The sequence below is a fragment of the Rattus norvegicus genome, chromosome 13 (assembly GCF_021556685.1).
Source record: "Rattus norvegicus strain SHRSP/BbbUtx chromosome 13, alternate assembly SHRSP_T2T, whole genome shotgun sequence".
NCBI classification, from domain to species: Eukaryota; Metazoa; Chordata; class Mammalia; order Rodentia; family Muridae; genus Rattus; species Rattus norvegicus.
The window spans coordinates 94,272,757-94,298,117 of record NC_141546.1 but is presented as its reverse complement, the minus strand read 5'-3'; the positions used below and the strand labels follow the sequence as shown (position 1 = coordinate 94,298,117).

The 25,361-nt window shown below is 42.1% G+C and overlaps 1 protein-coding gene and 1 long non-coding RNA gene across 29 annotated transcripts in view; one reads left to right on the top strand and one right to left on the bottom strand.

Annotated features, from left to right (window-relative positions):
* Positions 1–20,982, bottom strand: part of Cdc42bpa (CDC42 binding protein kinase alpha) — a 220,323-nt gene extending 199,341 nt beyond the window's left edge. For 27 of the 28 annotated variants that reach the window (XR_015635049.1, XR_015635050.1, XR_015635051.1 and 24 more), the window contains exon 1: positions 19,681–20,982. Coding sequence is in view for 21 of the 28 variants with exons in the window: in XM_087579827.1 (XP_087435953.1) it covers positions 19,681–19,858 (178 nt within the window). In the remaining 7 variants the exon portion in view is untranslated. The remainder of the gene's footprint in view (positions 1–19,680) is intronic. The other variant, NM_053657.2, reaches the window with a different exon arrangement.
* Positions 1,085–7,018, top strand: LOC148001840 (uncharacterized). The gene is made up of 3 exons (XR_015636219.1): positions 1,085–1,316; positions 2,194–2,486; positions 4,357–7,018. It is a non-coding gene; the product is annotated as an uncharacterized LOC148001840 (long non-coding RNA).
* Positions 20,983–25,361: the final 4,379 nt, after the last annotated feature.

The window sequence follows — 25,361 nt, the reverse complement described above, 5'->3', positions numbered from 1 at the left end:
TGCTCCCACTGACTGTGAGAAGCAAGGAAGCTACACTTGTAGTGGGTGGCTGCTGACGCAGTTAAGAGGCTGGAGGGCTAGTTAGAAGGCTTCTGTGGAAATGTCTACATCACCCCAACCCATCCCGCCCCCCACAAAGTGACAGCCTTAAAAGGAAGATATCAAAGAGAAGTATTAAAAATTATGATAGGGGTGTTGGGCTGTAGCTCTCCACAACTGGATTCCAGGGGGATGCAGGTGGAGAAGGACTCATTTTTCCTTAGGGCATTGGTCACTGGGAGTTTAACCATGCTCCAGTGAGCATACAGACAACACAAAATAGTCTTGGCTTTGTTCCCTCCTCCCTCTACTTCCTTCTTCGGCTTTTGCTGGGCAAGTCTCAGAGAACAAACATGAAAAGATTAGGAAGTGTCATCAAGGTGCATGATGTGCAATTCTCAAAATAGTCAACAAGAATATTATGTTGGAAAAATACCATTTGCAAACAAGGGAAAATAATGTTTAAATAATGAACAGGCAATTTCTTAGGAAAACCCAACTTGCCCAATAACCAAGAAGTAATAGAAAACTAGAATAACCTTATAGCAAATAAAGAGACTGAATCTAACTTACAGTTATCCCAAAAAGAAAATTTAAGTAGATGAGACAGGACTAACACTGAATTCTTTCAAACTTCCCAGTATTTTTTTTCCAGACAGGGTCTCACTATGTAGCCCTGGCTGTCCTGGAACTCACATGCGGACTAGGCTTGCCTCGACCACACAAATATCAGTTTGCCACTGCCTTCCGAGTTCTGGGACTAAATATGTGTACCACTAAGCCTGGCTTCACAGTACTTTTGAGAAACAATAGCAACATTACTTAGATAAATGTGTCCTATTTTGTTTATTTGGTTTTCCAAAACCAATGGCAAAAGTAAGACAATTCTGTTGAAACATGTATTTAATTCTTTATTCAAATAATGTATTATTACCATATATAGCCAAGATCTCAAGTGGTACTAGTTTCAATGGAGACAGAGGCTAGGGCTTAGCCACTTACAGAGTAGGAAAACAAAACAGAGCTTCACCACGTGATAGCACCTCCCTTTGCCAATGGAGCTAATATTTTCAAGCAGTCCCTTCAGTTTCACAACTGCGTCCCTTCAGAAGAGGTGTGAAGAGATGTAGTTTGCAGCACTAGCTGGTAGCTCCTGGAGCAGCCCAGGGCCTCCAGGCCTGCCCACCTCGCTGCTGAGACCTGTGGCCGGTTCCTGACCTGCATAGAGCCAGAGAGTTTCCTCCAAGGCAAGATACCACTTATAAACCAGATTTAAGGTGGGTGAAAAATAGGCTTTGTTTTACAAACTGGGAGGTGGCAATAGTCAAAGGGAAGTAGAAAACGAGAAGTCAAGTGACTTCAGAGTGTTCTCAAGCACAGGGGGTTTAAAACAAGCTCTTAAGGAATCGAAAATTATAAAGTGATACACTTAAAACTCTGTGTGCCCACATATACCCTGAGTCTTCACCATCATGGGTAGAAATACTTCACTGTGAAGATACTATACTAGATTATTTCCTGACTACTAGTAGACATTTTTAGATGAGATTGTCAGTTCACAGTTTAATTGAATTTTTAACTGACTCAGATTCGGGTGAATGGCACTACTTTAGAAATGGACTCCATTCAAGAGTTTTGCTGGTAAGGACATCTGCAGTATATGAGGCATATTATTTTGCAGCGAAGAGAGCAATTTTCTTAGCCTGTTCCTCTTTTCCTCATTCTAAGGAAAAGCTTCTGGTAAAGGGGACAAGCACAGCTCAGGTTGGCACCACCTGCTAAGGTTGTGCCTGTGACTTGTTAGCGGTGCACACCGGTTACACAGCCGAGGCATTCAGCCACCCTTGCTGCTTCTCTCCTCATCACCTCTCATTTTCCAGTCCTCCACCTCTGCCGATACCATGGCCTGGATAAGGCTGGAGCACACTGAGTGTATAAGAAAATGGGGGTCATACCAAACTATGGAAGTAAAGTCAGCCTCATGTTCTCTCAAACCTTTTAAATGCTACAATTTTCTAAAAAAAAAAAAAAAAAAAAAAAAGATAATTTTAATCATTAGAATTCTTTTCCCGATGGTTGATCTGTCCTACCCAGAATCAGGTGGAAGTGAGTAGATTCTATACCCAAACTTTCAGCCTTCCTTTTGGTCCACAGCCCAAAGAGAAATCACCAAAGTCCCTCAGACCACAGCCCAAGTACATCATGAGGCCGAATTCCAATGGCCTGTAGGACTCAGGCTATCAGTCAGTCAAAGAACCGTAACCTTGACCCAACTTCTGTGATTCCAAGAAAAGGCCCTTCCCTTGGACTGGACAATCCACAAGAAACCGGACTCTTAGAAGTATCGTGAAGGCTCCTGAGGGCAGCCCAGAGTCTCCAGGCTTGTCCACCTCCCTACTGAGACCGGGCAGGTTCCTGGCCTGCAAGGAGGGCGAGAGCAAGAGTAGGTGAGTCCCAGAAGGTCTGAGCACCTGGCAACGATTAAGATTGCACGTGACCGGGGGGGGGGGGGGGGGGGGCCTGGGGATTTAGCTCAGTGGTAGAGCGCTTGCCTAGGAAGCGCAAGGCCCTGGGTTCGGTCCCCAGCTCCGGAAAAAAGAACCAAAAAAAAAAAAAAAAAAAAAAAAAGATTGCACATGATGGATATACACACACCATATAGGCCTAAAATGTTTGCAGTACTTCTGTTGAGACAACTGAGTGAAGACAAAGCCTGAGGCAAAGCTTCAGGAGTGGGAACAGTGTGAGCAGTGCCCAGACTCCATTCCCTAACTTATCTTCCAGCCCTAAGAACTCTTAAAACAAAAACAAAAACCTGGGCAGTGCAGGCTTCTTTTTAAAAGGGTGTGAGGGGCTGGAGCAGTTGCATTCCCAGCACCCACCTCTGCAACTCCAGTTCTGAAGGATCCAACACCCTCCTCCAGCCTCCACAGAAAATTCACACGGTGCTCATAGATGCAGGCAAGACAAGCACATGTGTAAAATTAAAATAGGGGGAAAGATGGGAGACACCTGGCAACTAGAATACTCAGGAACACGACTTCTGAGTAAGGGCGGGAACTCAAAGCAGGATTCCTTTGTTTTTCTATACAACCCGGGACCACCTGCCTAGGGGTGGCACCACTCACAGCGGAGTAGGACCTTCCCACATCAATCGTTAATCAAGAAATACTCCATAGGGGTTGGGGGTTTAGCTCAGTGGTAAAGCGCTTGCCTAGCAAGTGCAAGGCCCTGGGTTCGGTCCCCAGCTCCGGGAAAAAGAAGAAAAAAAAAAAAAAGAAAAAGAAATACTCCATAGACTTGCCTACAGGCAAATTTGATGAAAGCATTTCCCTCCTCCTAGATGGCTCTAACTGTATCGAATTCATACATACATACATACACATACACGCACACATACATGCACATAACCTTTATTTTGCACAAGAAATATTTACTAAATTTACTTTTACAAGCCTCCCTAACCACACCATCTAATTACACTAACAAGTGATATGATGGAATTTGTGCTGCAGATATGAGATGATCCTAGCATGACATACAGGAAAAAGACAAGTAGTAATGTGCGGTCATGCTGCTGGCCAAAGGCAGGAGAGCAGTTTTATAAGCATGCAGAGGAAGGAGAAGTCAACAACAACAAAACTGGTGAGGCCGTGAAAAGTGGCATTTCAATGACCATATGCAATTTTCAAATTATAATTTAATCAGACGGTTTTTAATACATTCCACTCTCTCTTCCACATAGTAACCCTAGCCCAGAATCTCCAAATTAAAAGTATATTAACATAGCAAGCAACTCTTATAAGTGATCAGGAAAAGACAAAAAGTAATTCCGAACTTTGCTGGAGCACACGTGGTTTCTAATGAGATGCTTCAGGAAGTGGTAAAGCTCGAGGTCAACTCAGTGCAAACTGCCTGAGATCTAACCAGAACCCAGGTTCTCTCTCCAATGAAGATTCCAATTTGTGTACGTGCTGCACATGTGTGTGCATGTATGTACATATGTGTTTATCCAAGTCTGTGTGCATGCACGGAAAGGCCAGAGATCTACATTAGATGTTTTCCTCAGCCCTAGGGGTTTTTTTTCATTTTTTCTTTTATTTTTGAGATTATGTTATAATGACATCATTTCTCCTTTCCCTTTCCTCCCTCCAAACTCTCCCACAGTTTTCTCATACAGAGCTGCTCACTGACACTAAAACTCATCAGTCAGGCTAGTGCAACTCGCCAGCAAACACTAGAGGTCCTCCCATGTTCTAGCTGTTTCCTGTTGCTATGATAGAACAGTGACAAAGAACGGTGTATTTCACCTTACAGCTTACAGTCCTGATCACAGCGCATCATGGAAGGAGGCCGACACAGGAACTGAAGCAGATGCCATGGAGGGATGCTGCTTCCTGCTAACTTTCCAGTCTCACAATGGTTGGTCTTAGATCTCCCAGGACCACCTGGGAGGCAGCACACACAGCCACAGTGGGCTGGGCCTTCTTCCCACACGAATCATTAATCACGAAAATGCTCCACAGACTTGCCTGCGGCACAGTCTGCTGGAGGCAGTTTTTCAATTGAGGTTTCCTCTTCCCAAAAACCCCCGACTGTGGCAAGCTGACAAAAAACAAGACAAACAAACAAAACAAACAAACAACAACAAAAAACCCTAAGGAGCATAACCTGTCCCCACCTCACCCTCTTGCTCCTGAGTACTAGAGTGCGCACACACATGCCTGGCTTTTACATGGCTGCTGGGTATCCAACCTCAAGTCCTCCGATTTGCACAGCAAGCATTTTAATGAATAAACCATCTCACCATCTCCCCATATTCTAAATTTGTTTTTTAAAAAAATCTTAATTTTTCTTCACACAGCTCAGGCCCCTCAACAATCCCGTCACCACCAGCATAGTGATTGCCCCCTCACAAACAGAGATCTAACTGGCTATCTGACCCCACAGCTGGCTTCTCTCTCCTCCCGCACTAACCTGGGAGCACGCTGCTCCGGTGCCATCCTATCCTCTGGGGTGTGATAAAGAAGTCCACATTGCCCCACATTCACAGAACCTGGATATCTGCTGAGTCACTAAACCAAAAGGCTCAAGACATCAAGGTTCTTGATGGGTCAGTAAAAAGTAAAACCTTTCTTACTTTTGAAACCAATTTGCATTGGATTTTCCATTCCTTATAACCCAAAACAGCACTTACATCCTTTGTCTGCACAGTTCTGTTTGAGTTCAGACGCTGATGTTCAATTCCATAAACAGATGAGCACTGCATATGTGTAACTTTAGAAGTAGCTATGTAAATGTTTAAAAACATATATAAAGGATTTAACCTACATAACTTTTCCCAGAATAAACTACTTTCCTAAATTAAACAAAAAATACTTACATTGCCATCTATAAGATTTAAGGCAAGTATTAGGCCCTAACAAACTCCCCTCTCTATATTACCCTGCCAATGTAATTATAGTATAATTTTAGTCAGGTCATTACTCAATGCCACCATTACTATAACCATGTAGATTAGTTACTTTTTCTTTCCTACACAATCTTTTCTTAATAGCCCTTTTTCAAGATGCTTCATTTTCCAAACCACTTTACACTCTGTCCCAGAAGTCCAGCATCTGAGGCCTGCAGACACCAACTTCTACAACTACTCGACTTGTGCTGACTTCTGCCACTTAACCTCGGCAGCTTTCACCTGTGCTAACTCAGAACCCCACGTCCTCAGGCTCTGAGTGGACATCACTCACATTTTCACTTCACAAATAAAACTGCTTCACATCTCCTTTCCTGCTCTTCTCATTTCTGGATATTTATGACTGTTAAAAAATCTTTACTATAGTTTTAATAGGACTACAGAGAAGATGAAATTCTATTTATATGTTTAATTGATCAATACCAACCCCCGAAGTTTGTTCTGTCTACAGTGCAAGTAAGATTAAATACAGACTTACTGAAAGAGAACAGATTGACAAATTAGACTCCTTGCATTTTCCCTATTCCTTACTCTTTTTCTTTACCTCAGTCTACTAAGTACCTATTTATAGACTGCCTAATGCTATTAAAGGGAATCATAAACCATCAATTAAGAAATCATCTTTATTTGCCCATTAAAATTAATTAGGTTTTTTAAAAGAAAAAAACCACTGTTGAAATAAAGCAGGGTAAATAAAAGAGGAGACAAGCTCCTGACATAACTGTGGAGCAGTGGTCCAAGACAGACAGACAGACCGACAGACAGACAGATGCTGGCCTTGAGGACAACAAGCATGATGGCCCAGGAGGGGAAGTTAGAAAACACTGGCCAGAATGTAAAACCCAGGCTAACCAGACGGCCCTTGATCGCCTACAGTTTTCCTTTGAGCTAACAACAGCTGAGTATGGTACCAGGGGCAGCACAACAGGATCTGGGAGCTGACACACACTGTCCTGTACTTTAGCATATCAGCTGTCCCATGACTATGTGGCTAAAGTTCACAGGATATATATTTTATCAGAGACTGTTATTCCTTATACATTTTTGAAAGGATTCCTTTTAGACTTCTGAGTGACTAGGGAAGCTTGGCATAGCAGGACATGAATGTAACTCCAAAAGCTGGGAGAGAAAGAAAAGTATGTGAGCCCAAAACCAGATTAGTGGTTTTAATAAGACTCTATCTCAAAAAAAAAAAGTGTATGAATAAAATTACATGCATATAAAGATATGTATATAGTTAAGCCTTGCTTTTTTTCTCTCTCTCTCTCTCTCTCTCTCTCTTTTTCGGAGCTGGGGACCAAACCCAGGGCCTTGCGGTTGCTAGGCAAGTGCTCTACCTCTGAGCCAAATCCCCAACCCCGTAGTTAAGCCTTGCTTAGTGGCAGACATCTACAATAGTGGTCTGATGTGACTATATCATCTGGTGATATCCTATGCATCTTAAGTTTGTGTAAATACATTCCTTGATGTTTGTACCACAAAATCACTCAATAAAACCTTACTCGCAAGTGTTCCTATTTTAAAGAGAGGCATGTGTTAGGTAAATAGCCATCCCCTCTTCCTGAACAATTCACACCTAAGGTCAGTAGGCACAGGAGAACAAAGTAAAGCAAAAAGAAGTCACATGGGGGCCAACAGCTAAGCCTGACAGCCACAAAAGGGTCCTGGCACTGGTAGTGTCAGAGTCTGGGGAACACCACAGCACCCTTGGCTGAGAAGAAAGCCTGCAATGGAGGAAGCTGGTGTGGTGTTCAGACAGAACCAGGTGAAGAGCATAGCTTTAGAGATGAGAACAGCAGCAAGCTAGCATGGTGAACAGATTGGATGAGGGAAGAAATGGAGGAGTAATGAGAGATGTCCTAAGTAAATAAATGGAGCTGAAGAGATGGTGCAGCACTCAGAAGCACCTACTGTGCTAGCAGAGGGCCTGAGAGCAATTTTCAGCACCCACATCAAGTGTCTCACAACAGCCTTTGACTCCAGCTGGTGGGGGGTCCATGGCCTCTGCTTCCTCAAGAGTACACATACCTGAATTCCCCTGCATACATTCTCTCTCCCTCTCCCTCTCAAAACAATCAAAAAAGGAAAAAAGAAAAGAAAAAAGAAAAAGAAACCTAAAATAAACCCTGTAGCATTAGACTGGAATTAGGAATACTGGTGATTAGGGATACTCATGATCTTTCCATAAAATACAGACAGAAACAGTATCTACCTAAGTACATGCAGATTTGAAATACAGATGTCAATTCATACATGACGGGAGATGGCTAGACACTGCAACAGGTCTGGGTAGACTAATGAAGGGAGGCACTGCCCACAGAAAAAGCAGCAGTGAGCTCTCTGGGAGTGAGACCTTACCCTGTCTCCTACAGAGTAACTCCTACTAAAAGGTGCCCAGAGTCCTTAAAAACTTGCTGATCCCAAGGCAGGGTCAAGAAAAGTACAGGACAAGCCTCATCCATCTTGTTATACCAAAAAGCAAGAAAGTGCTCAAAAAATCATGGGGACATGTCAAAGGGACAATCTGAAGAAACGCCTATTGACTAAATCTAGGTCAGGACAAGCTACCGACAGATTCCATGATGACATTCCTACCACTGAAGATGGCATATGCAATTCATACATGGCCCTTGTCTACTTTCCTAATCATGTTTTCACTGAAACATTTTCAAAAAGAAAAACACAGATAAAGTACCATCTGTCCCTTCCTGAAGCATTTGGGTAACTCCTCTTCTACTTTGCAGGGAGAGCCTAACCTGCTAGATTTAACACACACGAAAGTAAGCTACTGTAAATATAAATGTAATGTAATAAAGCAAAGAGAGACACATACATAAAATACCTTTTCAAGAATTACAAAGGGAAGGAAGTCATTGTTCTGTCATGATTTTACTTCGTGTGTCTGCTGCTGCTGGGTCTCACTCTGTTGCTCTGGCCAGGCTCAAAGTTACTTCTATAGCACAGCAGAGTTTCATTCATGACCCTGCCTCCCTCTTTGGTGTTAGGAGTACAGGCATATACCCAAAGAATAACGACAGTGGCGGTATGAAATCTGTGCCTCATCTGACAGGACAAAAGCAGAACAATGCTGGCGGCATCATTTCTGAGATACAAACAAGATTTTGCCTAAATTGAACTGTGAGGAAAATCCAAATGGGACAGTTACTGCAAATGGCCTGCAATACTCAAAAGAGACCAAGTCATGAAAGTCAAGGAAAACCTAGACCTGGCTTGACCAACACTACAAGACACCATTCCCACGTGACCAGGCTTCCAGACGAACCCTTTCCTAACAAGACCACCACATCAACTGATAAACTCAAAGTTTCCAAAAATAAATTGACAGGATCTCTCCAGTGTTAATTCCTTGACTTTAGCAGCTGACTATAAAAGCACATAGATATACATACAAACACACTGCAAAGGAACAGACATCATAGACAAATTACTCTCGTGGTTCAGTAAGAAGTGTACTATACTTGTAGTTTTGTACAATTATGGTTATCTCAAAACACTTTTAAAGTTAAATATATAAGACAGCAGAAGAGTACTGTATAAGAGTTGTGACTGGACAGGTTTACATACTATTCCAGTACTTGGGAGGCAGAAGAAGCACAAACCAAGGCCAATCTGAGCTACACAGGCACACCATGTCTTTAAGAAAGAAAAGAAAAAGTATGTATCATGCCCAGTAGTTTAAATGAAACTATCCTGAAAAGCTGTCCAGAGTCAATGAAAGATATTAAGCATGATCTTAACATGATTACAAAATCATGTATAAGCCATTCAGTGTGGAACATGCCTTTAATCCCAGCCACTCAGGAGAGGCAGGCAAGTGGAGCTCTGAATTCAAGGCTTTTCTGGTCTACAGACTGAGTTCCAGGACAGCCAAAGCTATACAGAGAGAGAGAGAAAGACAGACAGACATACAGACATAGAGAGAGACAGAGACAGACTGACTGACTGACAGAGATATGTTTTGTTAAATTCCGGGATGTATAAGAACATATTTTCAAGTTAGAGACATGTAATGTGTTAAAGGCTTCTTGCCATTTGAAAGGAAAACAAAGTGAAATAGTAAGACCCAGGAATGTATAAAACCATATTTCCCAATTTAATACAAGTAAATCAGGCCAGATACACAAAAACAGCAGAAAACCAGAAAACTCATGAGGTACTTAACTGATACTACCTCACAGTTATGAAGGCAAAAGAAACATGAGGATAGCATCAATCACAACCTCAAGCAACTAACACAGCCATGGACTTTCTGGAAGAACTGTCAGTGCTTCGTGCATCCGTCACAGAGGCTGACACATGACAAAGGCATGCAGTTTAAAAGTCAGAAATAGAAGTTATGCTAATCTTGCAAACAGTGTGGGTCTAACCATAAACACTAAGAAAGTGTGGGTACACAGTAGAAATGCTTTCTGGTCCTATATTAATATGTCAGATTCACTGAACACCTGAGCTCTTAGTATACTTTTAAATATTTCTTTATTGTAATTTTTTGGTCAAGACAAAACCACAGGGAGTAAGTGATGCAATTCAAAACGGGGCTTTAGTCATGTCAAGCAAGAACTTTTTAAATCTCAGCACAGAACACTTCTAAGTAGTGCTCACTGCTTTTCACCATATATGGGTTACTTAGGGTATTAGCCACCCCTAGTAAGCGCTGACACTTAAGCACAAGATTCTTGCTAGAACTGGACAATTATATCATTTTTATAAAGTACTCATAAAATCTAATTAACTTTGGTCTACTTTACAGTTTCTCTGTACCAATGAACAGAAAATGACCGTGCTTCACTGAAAAAGGAGGAAAAAAATAAAACCAACCACTAGGCTAGGAGAAATACCTCTGCAAACCAGAAGCTGCATGTAAGAACTCTCCAACACACTGGATAGGTGAGAACTTCCTATCCAATGCTGAATTCTCCCCCAATTAAAATTCAGCTACCCTGGTTTCTAGATTATGTAAATGTGCCAAACCCTTACCTGTGTCTATGCTCTGAGTACACTGTGACAATATTTTTTTTAAAGTGCTTTTTACATAACATGCTTAAAGACTCTGGACATAGCCTACAGTTTCCTAATGTGGCCACAATGTCCCAAGTTCAACCTAGTGTTCCTCTCATAGTTCCACAGTTAAAGTGATCTAAGCCAACCTTGCATAAGGTTTCTGTTCAGAGCTTGTGAAACTTTCTATGATAAGGTACAAAGGCATGTGTCCAAAACACTGGTTTCCAGCCTACACATCCAATTAACCCATAATTTGTGGAACATGTAGTGTGTCTCTTGAAATGCAGTTAAGGAAATACTTGTGGAAAGTGTTCATTTTCTTCATACTTACTGAAAGATCACATGATCTGTGGGTGCTGCCTAATTTTAGTCCATAAAAGGTACTATATGAACACCACACCAATAAAAAATTTAACCTTCTAAGTTGAGGTTTAGAATTCTACCACTAATTTTCAGATTGAAGTCACATAAATACAAAACTAAATTTAACTAGTCACTGAGTAATATCGGTTACTGATGGTGGAAAAGAGTGGCTATTAGTTTAATATCTACTCCTCTCCTCAATAGCTTAGCTAAAAAGAACAAATCATTTAATGCAAACCATCCTAAAATAATACCTAAGATTGTTTGCATAGCTGAGAAATACACCTTCAAATAAATATAATTTTGAAGGATCTGATGCCCTCCTCTGGTGGGCGCCAGACATGTTCATGGTGCACAGATGTGCATAACATTCATACACATACAATTAAATAAAAATTTTAAAGTGATAACAATTTAATAAGGTATTATCAAGAAGATACAAATGCTTGTTGATAGCAAAATAAATTTACTTATATCCTTTAATTAGCGTTAGTATACACTTAACTTAAACTTAATCCCCAATTTGGCATTTTAGCTCTTCCTTTTATTTTCAAGCTAAATAATATAGAAATTTAAAAATCAGAATGGAAGCTAGGATATAACTCAGGGGGTAGACTGCTTTTCTGGCATCTACACAAGGTCCTGGGTTCAATTCCCATCACTATAGAAACCAGACATAACAGCACACACCTCTAGTCCTAGCGCTTAGGAAGTAGAGGCAAAAGAATCAAAAGTTTAAGGTCATATTAAGTTCAATGACTCCATGAGATCCAGTATAAAAAACAAACAAAAAAATCAGAATGAGACTGAAGCCAACAAATTAAACCCTAAGTCATGGGGAAAACTTCTAAACTGGCTTTCATCTTTCGGTAAAATACTATAGTACTGTCTACTTCTTTATAGCCAATATAACACAGATTCAAGAAGTTAAGTAACTTGCCTAGATCACCTATCCAATAATGAAAGGATGCAGTCTAAGTCCAAAGTTCTTTACTTGTTTCTGAACCATCAGGTTAACTGTCCTCCAGGATCATTATCTACCATGCTAAAACATAGAACAAAAGTTTACAATAATCGCAAAGTTCTAGCTGTCCACACTGCCAAAATAACACCAGTTGTGCATGAGTTTCTCCTTAATAAAGAGGAGCGATTGTCTGGCTTCTCTTTAATACATATAAACAAACAGATGCTGACACATGAAACCATACACCATTATACATACTAACAAAAGTCCCTACAAACTGAGAGGACAGAAACCAATTAGTTAGCTAAAACACTGTTACCCTAGGAGAAAAAAAACAAAACACAATGAATTATGAAATTGCAAGACTTTAAGGCATTTTCTTTCTTTTTTTTAATTTTTTATTAGATATATTTCTTTACTTACATTTCAAATGTTATTCCCCTTCCCGGTTTCCTGTCCATAAGTCCCCATTCCCTCCCCTCCCCCTCCCCCAAACGGGTATTCCCCCTTTCTATCCCCCCCATATTCCCTTGCACTGGTGCCCCAACAAGGCTATTCTCTGCTACATATGCAGTTGGAGCCCTGGGTTAGTCCATGTCTAGTCTTTCGGTAGTGGTTTAGTCCCTGGAAGCTCTGGTTGGTTGGCATTGGCATTTTCTTTCTAAACATTATAATGAACAATTTTTTTCAGGCACAAAATACTTTTGTAACATGTTAAAATTATAGTAACTGGGGCTATAAAAATAAAGTGAGAGTTTCTGTATTTAAAATCATGTCATTGCCTTCCCACGGGGAGTTAGTTCACTTAAGAAGAAGTATGTCATAGGGACATCTCAGCCATCCAGGAGTTGACAGCCCAGGTCTTCAGTGACTTCAGCCCAAGACTTCTGTGAGCAGTGTGTGTCTTACACATCATTCTACCAACAGCACCATTACTACTCCACCACGATTAAATTTATCTCTCAGGCCTTTCACACACAAATAGAAGTCTACTGGCACTGAGTAAAATAAAACTTACTCAAAGCTAAATTCAAGTTTCTCAAAGTTTCTTTCTAACCTCAACAGAAAGTTACAAAGGAACAACCCTTTCCTAAGAATACCCATTAGAATACTTGCCATTGACCCTACAGACAGCATTCAAACTGATGATTCTGTAATCCGATAAACTTTGTAAATTCAAGGATAACCTGAAATATTTTACTTGAATTATATCTGAGGTGATTTTCCAAACTTACAGGATTTTGTGCACATTTACAACACAAACACAAACACACACACACACATACACGGACACGGACACGGACACGGACATGGACATGGACACAGACACGGACACACACCTCTTCAAGGAACACCCTTTGAAACTAGAGAAGAAAACTAGATGAAGAAGCCCTAATTCAAAAACAGAGTTCAAAGAAGAATTCAAAGACAAACTGGCTCCAGTTCCAATGAAAGTCAAATGCAGCTCTATACCAGCGGCAGATCCAAGACCACCGGATGAAGGCTACCCATTCTCACCTACTGCCTAAAAAGAGAGATGCAAACTGTCCAGCAAAGGGTGAGAGGCTAGGGAGAAGAGCAGTCCTAACGCTTTGAACAGCATCAGTGGGGAGGAAGAGAAAATTGTCTGCTGCTGGGGCAGTCCTCCATGCAGTGACAACAAAGAACACTCATTCTTGTGTCCAAGATAGTTTATACTTAAAAGCACAGATCAGGGGTTGGGGATTTAGCTCAGTGGTAGAGCGCTTGCCTAGGAAGCGCAAGGCCCTGGGTTCGGTCCCCAGCTCCGAAAAATAGAACCAAAAAAAAAAAAAAAAAGCACAGATCATTCAAAAAGAAGTGATTTTAGAAAGCACTTCTTAACTTATGCAGATTCAGCAGAAACAGCTGAGCACTTGATGGTCTTCAATACTAAAACATGAAGTCACTTTCACTGATGGTCTATGAGTGACAAGAATGAGAAGCTAGCAAATTCCCTTGAGTTGGCATGGAATAGAAAGAAATTGCCAAGACACTACTATTATTTATCCCTAAATTTAAAAAGCGAATACATCTCTGACAATCAATGAAAGTTAATCACTGCCACAAAGGAAAATAAGAGGCAATTACCACTTAAAAAAAATACAAAGGACTGAGGTTAATTCTTATATCCAGTATATTCATCTAGATTAGCATTAGCCAATCTTTCTGCTAGACTCAAACACTACCTTGGGAGCACAATGGAGTCCTCTCTCTCACACTGGCCACTCAACCTCTCCCTAGTCCAAGTGCCCCTCTGCCCCTCCCCTCTCTTGCTCTGGTCCCTGTGTACATCCCCCTTTATTACATTATCTATTTGTTGTCCTGGATCTTTGACATATTCTTTCCAAAAACAGAACCATACTTCTAGTATTGTCATTAGCAGCTGACATATAAACCTGCATTCCATTCGCCTCTAATCCATACAACACTCCAAACTCCTCTCATCTCAATCTGTAAGATACAGAAGGGGGAAATGCAACACATACTTGCATGCCAATATTTACTCTTTCTGTGTATGATGAACTTGATTGCTTTCTATTTTAGCCTAGCTTTTAAGTGTTGGTTAGACTTTATATATTGATTCTTTTTTAACTATTACACCCAAGTGAATGAGAAAGAACACGCTTTACACACAGTTTCCTGGCAGTCAGTAAGATTTGAGTAGCACAATAAAACTGTGCCAAGTTCAGTCCTTTTGCCCTAAAGCAGACTGGACTTAGTATATAATAGTAATCACATCCTAAGACTTATGGGACAGTTCATAAAGTTTCCAACATATTATAGTATTTATTCACACTGCTATAGTAAAGTACGCCTTGCTTCCATATGAAATACTTCTAAAATTCTTAAAGTGTGAACCTTGGCATCCTGTTCTCATCCATAGAGCACTATTATTTTAAACAGTTTACTAACTAAGTAATCAGTACTGCAAGTTGTTACAATAACCAATATTATTTGTCAACTCCCTCAGAAAGAAGTGGGCAGGAAGAAGGGAGAGAAAGGGGAAAGGGAGAGAAATGGTACAACAGCAAACTGTCACTAACAGAGTATCTCTAGACATGTCAGCACTGGTTCAGATAAACCACATCCATTCTTAAAACAGAGTATTTCACGACTAGTGTAAAGGAAACAAGTGTCCTACCTATATTTTAAACACATTTACAATGATCACAAATGAGCTTATTTAAAATTAATTTAATCACCTGTATTCATGAATATCTTTTTTTTTTCTTCTTTTTTCTTTTTTTCGGAGCTGGGGACCGAACCCAGGGCCTTGCGCTCGCTAGGCAAGTGCTCTACCGCTGAGCTAAATCCCCAACCCCTATTCATGAATATCTTAACAATGCTGTATTATGAATATGTCCACTCAGGAATAGTTAACCGTGAGGAACAGCAGACATGCAAAACAAACAAAGTATCCTAGAAACGATTCCATTCCTTCTTTCCAATCAAGCCGTCACCACCCCAACTCACACAAGACAACACTGAGAATCAACGTCAAAGCTGTTCTGTGTCAGGCGGCGGCGGTGCACTCCTGTATGCTAGCACTCAGGAGGCAGAGGCAGGCCGGTCTCCAGGTTTGAGGCACCCTGGCCTTTACAGAGCAAGTTTCAGGACAGCCAGGGCTACACAGAGAAACCCTGTCTAATAATAAAATAATAAATAAATAAACATGCTAACTAACTTCTAATAAAAGGAAATGTTTACCTTACAATAGCTGTTGATATGGCCTGGCAAGTGTAATAATCAGACTACTCTATGGTGTGGCATACAAGCTGAGTAAGCTATGACACAAAGTGTTATAATATCAAGATCAGAAAGTCTGCAAAAGTACTACAGATTCAGGGAATCCTACAAGTCCTCCTGTTCTGAGTAGTGTCATCCTACATCCGCTTTTTAAATAAATTAGTAATTCCTTAACATTCAAACTTCTCATTTCAAAGTAGAAGAAAAACGATGTAAGGAACAGTCAGTTTACATCATCACAGCGACTTCACTTCTATAGCTCCACTCTAACAACCATAACCACCACTTACATCAAACCTCTTGAGTACAAACAAAAACAGAAACCAAAATTCTTTCCAACAACTTAAAAATCAAAGAAAGTCTTTCAAATCCTACTGACTATAAGTAGAAATCTTTTCGAATTTAACAATCAAAGGAAGGAAGCTTTCCGCATCTTGCTGGCTGTAACTAGAAAATAATGTATTAATGTCATTAGGCTCAGAAGTGACCTATGGTCTTAAGGTGTTTTATCCCCTTGGGCTAGCCCTCACTGACGTAATCCCTTCTTCCTCTCTCCTACTCTACTTTTCCTCCTCAGCACCAAAACCAAGAAATGCTATGAAAGAAAAGCAGCATGCTTGACTTGGAATAGTCAAGTTTTCCTGACTACATGTTTAAAAGTAACCAGCCATCCCTGGCATACAGATGTGGAGCATCTGATGGTACTTCCAGTGATACAAATACCAAACACAAATATTTAACATGTACTGTGGAATGCTTAACCACACTGTTCTATTTCAATTATTGGGTCTTTTAAAGACTCAAAGACAACACTTTTTGAATGACTAAAATCTAGCCAAAGATGACATATTGAAACAAATCTAAATTGTCAAATTTGACCTTAATTATATTACTACAAATTTCCATCCCAAGGAGTTAATAATTCATTAAAAATTTAAAGTGAAGACAATTCACAATCTGAAAACCTAATCTAGATATTCTTATACATTTTTGCAATGAAAATGACACAGAATATTTCCCAAAATGTAGTGATAGACTAATAAATGAAGAGGGACTGAAAAGATACTATCTTTCTTAATCTAAGCTCCCCAACAGATCAAAGGCAGTAAATAAAACCACTTATGCTGCATCTCTGCAACACTTCCACTCGTAATCCTTTTTTTAAAAAAAAAGATTTATTTAATGTTTGAGAACACTGACACACCAGAAGAGGGCATCAGATCCCATTACAGATGGTTGTGAGCCACCATGTAATTGTTGGGAATTGAACTCAGGACCTCTGGAAGAGCAGTCAGTGCTCTTAACTGCTGAGCCACCTCTCTAGCCCCTCCACTTATAATTCTTATGAAGGGAAGAGCACACCAGAGGCTTAGGAGCCTAAAGTACACAAAATAATTCCTTAAAAGTTCTATTCTCTTTCCCCAGGAAAAACACACCAACTGATTATCCAAAACCAAATATTCACCCCTGAAAACATAAATACAAGAAACATTATGCACACTAAGCATGTTGTATTTATGTATTTAGGCGCGCGCGCGCGTGTGTGTGTGTGTGTGTGTGTAAAACAATTAATGAAAACAGACGCCAAACACAGAAGGGTTTGGAAGGAAGAAAAGGAAGGGGAAATGATGTAACTATTATAATTAAAAAAAAGAAATATATATTTTTTTAATTTTTAAACTTCTCTCTTGGAGTTGAAGAGATGGTTCAGTAAGTAGCTTAGAGGGCAAATGGTTCTTCCAGAGGACCTGAGTTTGATTCCCCACACCCATGTCAGGCACCTTACAACCACCAGCATCCAGCTCCAAGGGGATCAGATGTCTGGGATTCCTCAGGAGTTTGCACTTACAGCACAAACCTACACCAGACCCACACACATATATATCATTTAAAATAATAAAAATAAATCTTTTAAAAGTATCAGTAATGATTTATGAGACTGTAGAGTCTCATCAGACCATATATCAGCCAGCTAAAAAGGTAAGACATGAAATTATTAATAAGCATAAAGGTGAATTTGGACTGGGATCAATTGGTAGAGTACCTGCCTAGCATGAACAAAGCCCTTGGTTCAATTCTCAGCACTATATAGTCTGCACATAGTAGTGCACAGTAATGCCAGCACTGGAAAGGTAGAGAGATGGAAGGATTGGGAGTTCAAGGCCAGCCTCAGTTACATATAACTTCAAGAGCTACATGAGACCCTCTGGGAGCATTGGCGGGGGGGGGGGGGGGGGGTTGAATAAAAAATATAGTGAATGTAGCCAAACACTTGATCTTTGTTTTACTTTTTAGTATAAGTAAATGTGTGTGTGTGTGTGTGTGTGTGTGTGTGTGTGTGTGTAAAGTGTCTTCATATACATAGGGCAGAAATCCAGGAAAAGATACTTAATGGAAGATACACAGGTTATTTTAGTAAGATGGCAAAATACCCCACAGCATAAAACTACTACCCTTCAGGAAGCCATGGAAATGCATTTTCTTTTACATCATACACTATTTTAAATTATATTTGCCACTGCTATCACAAAGAGTTCTCCTACTGTTTTTGCAAGTGAAAAGGATATTAATGACACTCATAATCACAGACTACAGTGTCACTGTGAAGCCATGACTGAAGAAAAGGATATTAATGACACTCATAATCACAGACTACAGTATCACTGTGAAGCCATGACTGAAGGGCTCAAATCCCAACTCTGAAAGTACTGAGACCTTTTAAGTCTTCAAAAAAAGAAACACCACAGAATTCCTAAGTTTATGAAACACTGGTGTAAAATCCCACATGCTCTATAAAAGATTGTAGCCTACACATAAAAAGGCAGGTAGACGCACAGTCACTGCCAATATGAAAATGACCTACTCTCAAGACAGCGGCTGCCTGACAACTGCCTAAGATTTCTTCCATTCCCAGCATGCTGATGGCAGACTGCTCTGTTCAATCTTCCTGCTCATATTTGCACATCTTTTAAAGCTCGTAGCCTCATGTTGCTAGCAATCACTCTTCTAATACTGGAAAACTGGAGAATTAAAACTGCTTCATGTAGACATTCTTAAAGTGACTTGAGAAACAAATTCTGAATGAACTTGAAAACAGAAAAAACAGGCACTAAATCTTTTACTTCAGAAAATAAAGGTTTAGTTGGGAATACAGATCTTCAATATGAAAATCATTTAGCTAGCTAAAAGTATTTCAACAGCACAGAATTCTAGATGGCCCAAATCCTTCCAGAGCTACAGTACCACTCGCTACCGGCCTGGGCAATGATGGTCACTGCTCTGTCAGACTTCCCTCACCCCAGTGAGTGACATCAGAGGCTCCAGGAGTTCAGATAAGCCTTCTACCTTGAAGGTCACATGCAGCAGCGTTTGCCCGCATCACTGATCTAGTCCACTGCTACAGGTCGCCTGAGTAACATCTAGCCAGTGTAGACAAGTTCAATTTAGAATAAAATCGAAGGCAGGGGAGCTGCCTCCAAACATTCTCCAACTACATCTGCTTTACACACACACACTCACACACACACACAGAGGCACGCTATTTCTATTGTTTCTTGGGAACCTGGTAATTTTTGGAATATCCGAGTTTAGTAGTTTGTCTTGCCTGTGCTATACAGAGATGAAATTAAACCCACTGATCACCACCTCCACGTTCCTGTTGTCCTAAAATGAACGCAGGGACTTCCAATCTCCTCTCATCTCCAGTGATTTCCAAAGGCTGTGAAGGAATGTCAAAACCGACAAATACCCTCCCACTGAATGGCTGTGACAACTGTGCTCAATAATCCGATTTTGCCCACCCCAGCATTAGTTTTAAAGCTCCTATTGCTGCCCCGAAACGCAGTGAGTTCACAAACGGCAAGGCCAAACAACAAGGCAACAATTAGGAGGTACAGCTTTACTCCTGGCAAATAGTTATGAAAAACTAGGAGGGAAAAGTCTTGACTAATTGGCGTTTGTTCTTTTGTTAAGGATGCACACATCATTTTCACGATAGTTAACATTGCTCATGGCCAGCAGCCACACATTGAGTATTAAAAATAAAACTTACCCCATTCTAGATATTCAAGAATGTTCTTCTCTCTTCTCAATGGAGAATTATTGCATTCATCATAAAGACAGATGAGTATGTCCAGTAACGTCTCCACACTGAAGCACTGCCCATTGGTCTGAGCTGGCCCATCTAAAATAAACTGTTCCAACTGCCTCAAACGCACTTCTCCAGACATGTTTGCTTCGATTTCTGCTGGTTTTCTTTTAAATGCCCTTACGATGTCTACTGTTACTATCTGAACCTAAAATTTTAAAGATGTGGTTTTTAAAAATAAACCACTTGTTATTTCAACAACTGTCATGCAATGCCGGTGCTGAATTAAACATCCAATACACCAGTCACCTCACTTAACGGAAGCGTCTTCAATTTCACCCATAAACATATATATTTTGAGGGTAAGTTTCCATAAAATATAGATTTAATATTTTTAAGAGAATAATACAATTAAATTGTATATTTAAATAAAATAATAATTAAAAGTACAACGAACTAAAGAATCAACACTTCTTTCAAAAAGAAAAAAAAAACCTCCTTCATTCAAAATTCAATTCGTGCAACATAATCCTGAAACGAATCCAGTTGCATCATTAATGAATAAAGTCCCCTTGGCATCAGCAATTCACTTCCCGGGAAGAAGAAAAATTGAAAAAGGAGGGGGGGAATGTATGGAGGGGGAGGGAAAGCCAAAAATCTGCTGCAAATGCTCCCAACCTCCACTCCGATAGCTCCTGGGCGAGTCCTCCGCGGCAAAGGGAGGGCAGCTCCCGGAGCGGCTCTCCCGGCTCGGCTCGGAGCACGCCGAGCCTCGGCTCCGAGCTCTTTCTTCCTAGGGCTCTGCAGCGAGTCCTGCTTCCAGCGGACTGCGGCGAGGACGCGTCATCTTCTTCCTGGCTTCTCCCAGGGCCTGGCCGGCGGCGCGGCCGGGATGAGGCGGGCTGCGGGCGGCTCTCGCGCCGGGCTCCGGGGGCGGCGGCTACTTGGCCGAGCGAGCCCGCTCCATGCCTGCCGGAGGCCGCTGGCGGGCCGCGCCGTGCCGCCGGGCGCAGCGCCCGGGCTCCCGCTCGCGCCCCGCGGCCGCCGCCGCCGCCCCTCGGCGAGGGGCTGCGCTGACGAATTCAGAGGACGCGGGAGGCAGCCGCGGTTCGGGCAACGACTCGGGTCCCTTCTTCACAGCCCTGGGCTGAGGGCATCTTTCCTGACGGACGCAGGCGGCTGAGGCGCGGGAGGAGGGGGCGCTGCCGCCGCCGAGGAGACCTGAGGCTGCCGCAGCCCGGCTCCCAACCACTCCCTTCCTCCTCTGCCCGCCTCCCCCTCCCGCCCGCCTGCCGCCCGCCCGCCCGCCCGCGCCGCTCGCGCCCGTGCCGCCCGCGCCCGCGCCCTGGGCTCCGCGAGGCCGCTCCCGGCGCCGGGGCGCGCAGGCGGAGGCTCGCGGACTGTCCGGATCCAAAATGGCGGCGCGCCCCGCCCCCCCGACCCCGCTGGAAGCAGTGCGCTGCGGCCCAGAGGAGCCCGGGCCCAGGAGAGGGAAGGGGATCGCCTCGGCCCGTGGGGTTGCGGCGGCGGCTGCGGCAGCCAGATGGGGAGCGGGGTCCCGGACGACTCGGGTGTGGAACGCGATGGCCCAGTGAGACACGGGCTGGGAACTGCGCCACTGTGCCGCGCAGCCGCCCGGGGTCCCCGCGGTGTCCACCCCACAACCGGCCTTTTCCTCCACGTCTGCGGAGATGCCGTCTGTCCCGCACCGGTACCCTAGGCTTCCAACCGCTTTAAGACAAGACAGCCACTCCCGACGCTGTTTACCTGCCCACCATGCCCCCTACTCGGCTTTCCCACGACCCAGAGTCCTAATTTCCTGTGTTCCTAATCCACAGCATTTGTGTCATTCCCCCAGGATTGAAAAATAATAAAAAAGACTGGTCTGCTCCACCATCCACGTCGTGCATGAGGGACCTCAAAAGATAGATTCCCTTTTCTGTTTCCCAAAGTTTCCCAATGTGCAGCCTGGCGTTTTCTCCTCTAGAAAGATCCTAGATCATGTATGCCTTTTATTCTTCAGTCAAGGTTACAAGCTCCCCTCGGAGATTCAGCTCCCCCAATCAACACAATTTGCCACCGCCACCAAACCTACAGCCCCCTCTGTCAGCACACGTTTCAGGTACAGGAACAGCCACTCTGAGGCCTGATAGCAATGCAGCAAAAGCGAGTCATTGATAAGCCAAGACACCTGCTGCTGGTCGGGCCCTTTCCGGGGTTTTGTGATCTAGGATTTTGAGAGCAAGCGTTCCCTCCAAAATGCTCCTGGAAGATACAGCTAAACCGGGTCACTGAGTTTCTATTATAGCTCCCACCCCCAAGTGTGATCCTCCTCCAAAACGTGATTATTTTATATTCCCTCCCCACACCCGTTTTCCATGGCAATGCCTGTAATGAACCATTCTTATGTCTCAGTAATACAAAAGCAGAGGGAGAACTAGAAATGAAGGCCTAGATATGAAGTCTGAAAATGAAGGCTCAGGTCAAAGTTGCCGTAATTCCCAGAATGTGGTGAACCTTTTCTGAAACTTATACTTTCCAAGTCTATTCTTGCCTGGCATCAATAAGGGCTGCATTATTTTCCAATGCGTTCTTGATATGCGAGTGATATTTAAATAGGTCCAGACAAAAGGCTAATCATTTCCAGCCATGGCATCTTTACTTGGGTCTGTTCCTTAATTGTACAAGTAACGGAATTATAAACGTGAAACGTGACCCCGAACTAGCTATCATTTGATATTAGTTACTGTTGCTATTTCCTTGCTATTGGTGTCTACACTTCTTTTCTACACATTGTAACAGAGACGTTGCATAGGAAGGGATAGTTTTATCTCATCTGTAATTATCTATCTGGGTCAAGAAATGTTCTTCAGCCACTCCAAGTTTTTAAGATAAAGTCAACACATTTTTAACAAGTTAATTTACTCAGGAGAGTGAGTAATAAAAATTAAATAAAAAAAAAAATAAGAGCACACGGAGACCAGATGGTTCATCAGGAATAGCACCTGCTGCCAAGCCAGCCAGCCTGAGTTCTAGCCCTAGAACCAACACGGTAGAAGTAGAGAGACCATTTCTCACACATTGCTCTCTGATCTCCACAAACATGCAGAGACATGCATGTGCACATATAAAATAAGTAAAATGAATTTCTTAAACAATTAGAAAGCATTTGGAGAGGAAGGTAAACTCTGTTGGTGCGCTTTAAATGTCTAGCTGGTAATAGAAATATACGAATTGTTTGCAGATGCTATTTTTTTTCCCAAGGCTTGGAAGGGAATGCAGGGTGGCAAACGGGCTGCGCGCCCACTGAACCACACCCCAGCTTTAAACACAATTTTTAACAAAGGACTCAAGCTGCCTGTCCTCTCTACCTATTCTAATTAGCCCTTGGATACCACCCACAGACCAGGTTATTGAAACTTATTAAATAACCTTTTCCGAATTATTTAGAGAGGAGAGGAGAGAATTTATTTTGCCTTTTATTTTTTTAAGCACAAAGAGAAGGAAGAAGGTTGAACCCAATCAATTTTGCTTGAATAATTCAAGCTTAGAGACTTAATAATTAACTAAACACTAAACACGTTGTGCGGGTGTTATTTTAAATGTTCTAGTTGAAGTGTGAACGTGCTTGTTAATGAAACTGAGCTTAAGCCAAAGAAAGGGCCCGGCCCAGTGGTGGTAGAGAGCCTGACGTGCTACCTCAAAACACGGGCTGTCTGGCAGGGTGCTCTTAAGGAAAAGAGCCTGGGGGAAGGTCTTTGTGGAATTCAGTTTAAGAACCAGGGATTAAATGTATAGCACAGCAAACACCCAGTATGGTTGAAATAACCAGAAACTTTTATAAAGATATTGACAATTAACCCAATCTTTCAGAAAAAAAAGAAAGACCAAAGGTAAAATGGTAGGTTGAGAAAGGACAAATGTGGTTAAACTGCCCCCAGTGCAAGCTTTCCAATTAAGTCTCCAACTCAGGGCTAAGAATAGAAGACGCCGTGTACCAATTAATATTTGGAACAACCAGCCCTGTGCTTAACTTGGTACATCTTACTCAAGAATGAGCATAGTTTCAATAACGGAGAACAGGACCTGGGGAGATCGCTCTGTAGAGAAAGTACTCGCCATGCAAGTGGGAGGACCTGTGTTCAGTTCCTCCAGAAGCCAACAGAAGAAGTTAAGCACAACCATGGGCACTTGGAGGGCACTTTGCCTCTGCGCAAGGGAGGCGAAGTCAGACAGATCCCTGAGGCTCACCGATTTGCCGGATTAGCCTACCCAGCAAGTCCCATATCAGTGCATTTACAACCTCACACAAACGCACACCTGCACACTCGGAAATTTATTAATTAATTAAACAGAGTCAACAGCAAGGATCATGCATAGTAGGGCTTACTGTAAAGTCAGACCTCCATATTTGAAGGTTTTATGTCTGTAGTGTCAGCCAACCACAGATGGAAAGTATACTAACAAAATATGCACTTTTATCAATATTCCATAAGCAACTCAGTATAATAACTAGTTGCATCACATTTTATTATATTAGGCATTTAAAATAATCTAGAGGCATTGAAAAGTATGTAAGAGGGCATGTGTAACTTATTTACAAATACTATATATATGAGGAACTTGACAACCTTGAATTGTGCTGTGGTTGGGAGCTGGAGTGAGGAGAGGTCCTAAAAGCAATCTCCAGCAAATACAAAGAAATAACTGTAGTCCCCAAGCCTCTGCCCCTCTTTAAACCCACAAACCTAGTTCTAGACCTGTACCCAGCAACCTTCTTTGTGTCCCCTAAGAAACAACTCTTTACAGCAAATGGAGACCATTGCAAAAAACACAACTGGACACAATGCAGGAATCGCTGAATTTTGGAGAGCCCAGACAACAGATACAGCATAGTTCCTGTCTATGGCTCAGGGGACATGGTGGGGGATGGGTAGAAAGATTGTAGGAGCCAAAACACCAGTAAGTCTCCTATGAAACAGCCTCTCCTAGAAATGGCTACATAAACAAGACTGGAACACAGGCAGTATCAGTGGTCTCGTTAACAGGGAAGGAAGAAGTCTTTGTGGGGTCCCACCCCTAGACAGAGAACTACAGGCAACCAATGATCACTGGGAGGAGAGTTAGCCTCTTCAGGGACAAGACCCTATAACAGCTTGTACAGTGCAGAGTAGTCAGCCCTTAAATCCTACACACGAAACAAAAAGTAGGCTTAAAAAGTTATATTTGTGAGTGTGTGCGTGTGTGTGTGTTTGTGTGTGTGTGTGTGTGTAAAAGATTGATGTGTATATGTGTGAGTGTGTGTGTGAGAGAGAGATGTGGTATTGTATGAGATGTGTGTGTGTATGTATGTATGTATGTATGTGAGAGATAAAGGTATAGTGTATGTACATGATATATTGTGGAGTGTGTGAAAGATATGGTGTGGTGTATATGTGTATATGTATAATGTGGTATGGTGTGTGTGAGAGGAGTGGGGGTCTGGTATATGCGTAATGTGATATGGTATAGTGTGTGTGAGATATATGGTATAGTGTGTGTATGTATAGTGTGTGTGTGTGTGTGTGCGAGAGAGAGAGAGAGAGAGAGAGAGAGAGAGAGAGAGATGGGGATATGCTATATGTGTTACATAATATGGTATGGTG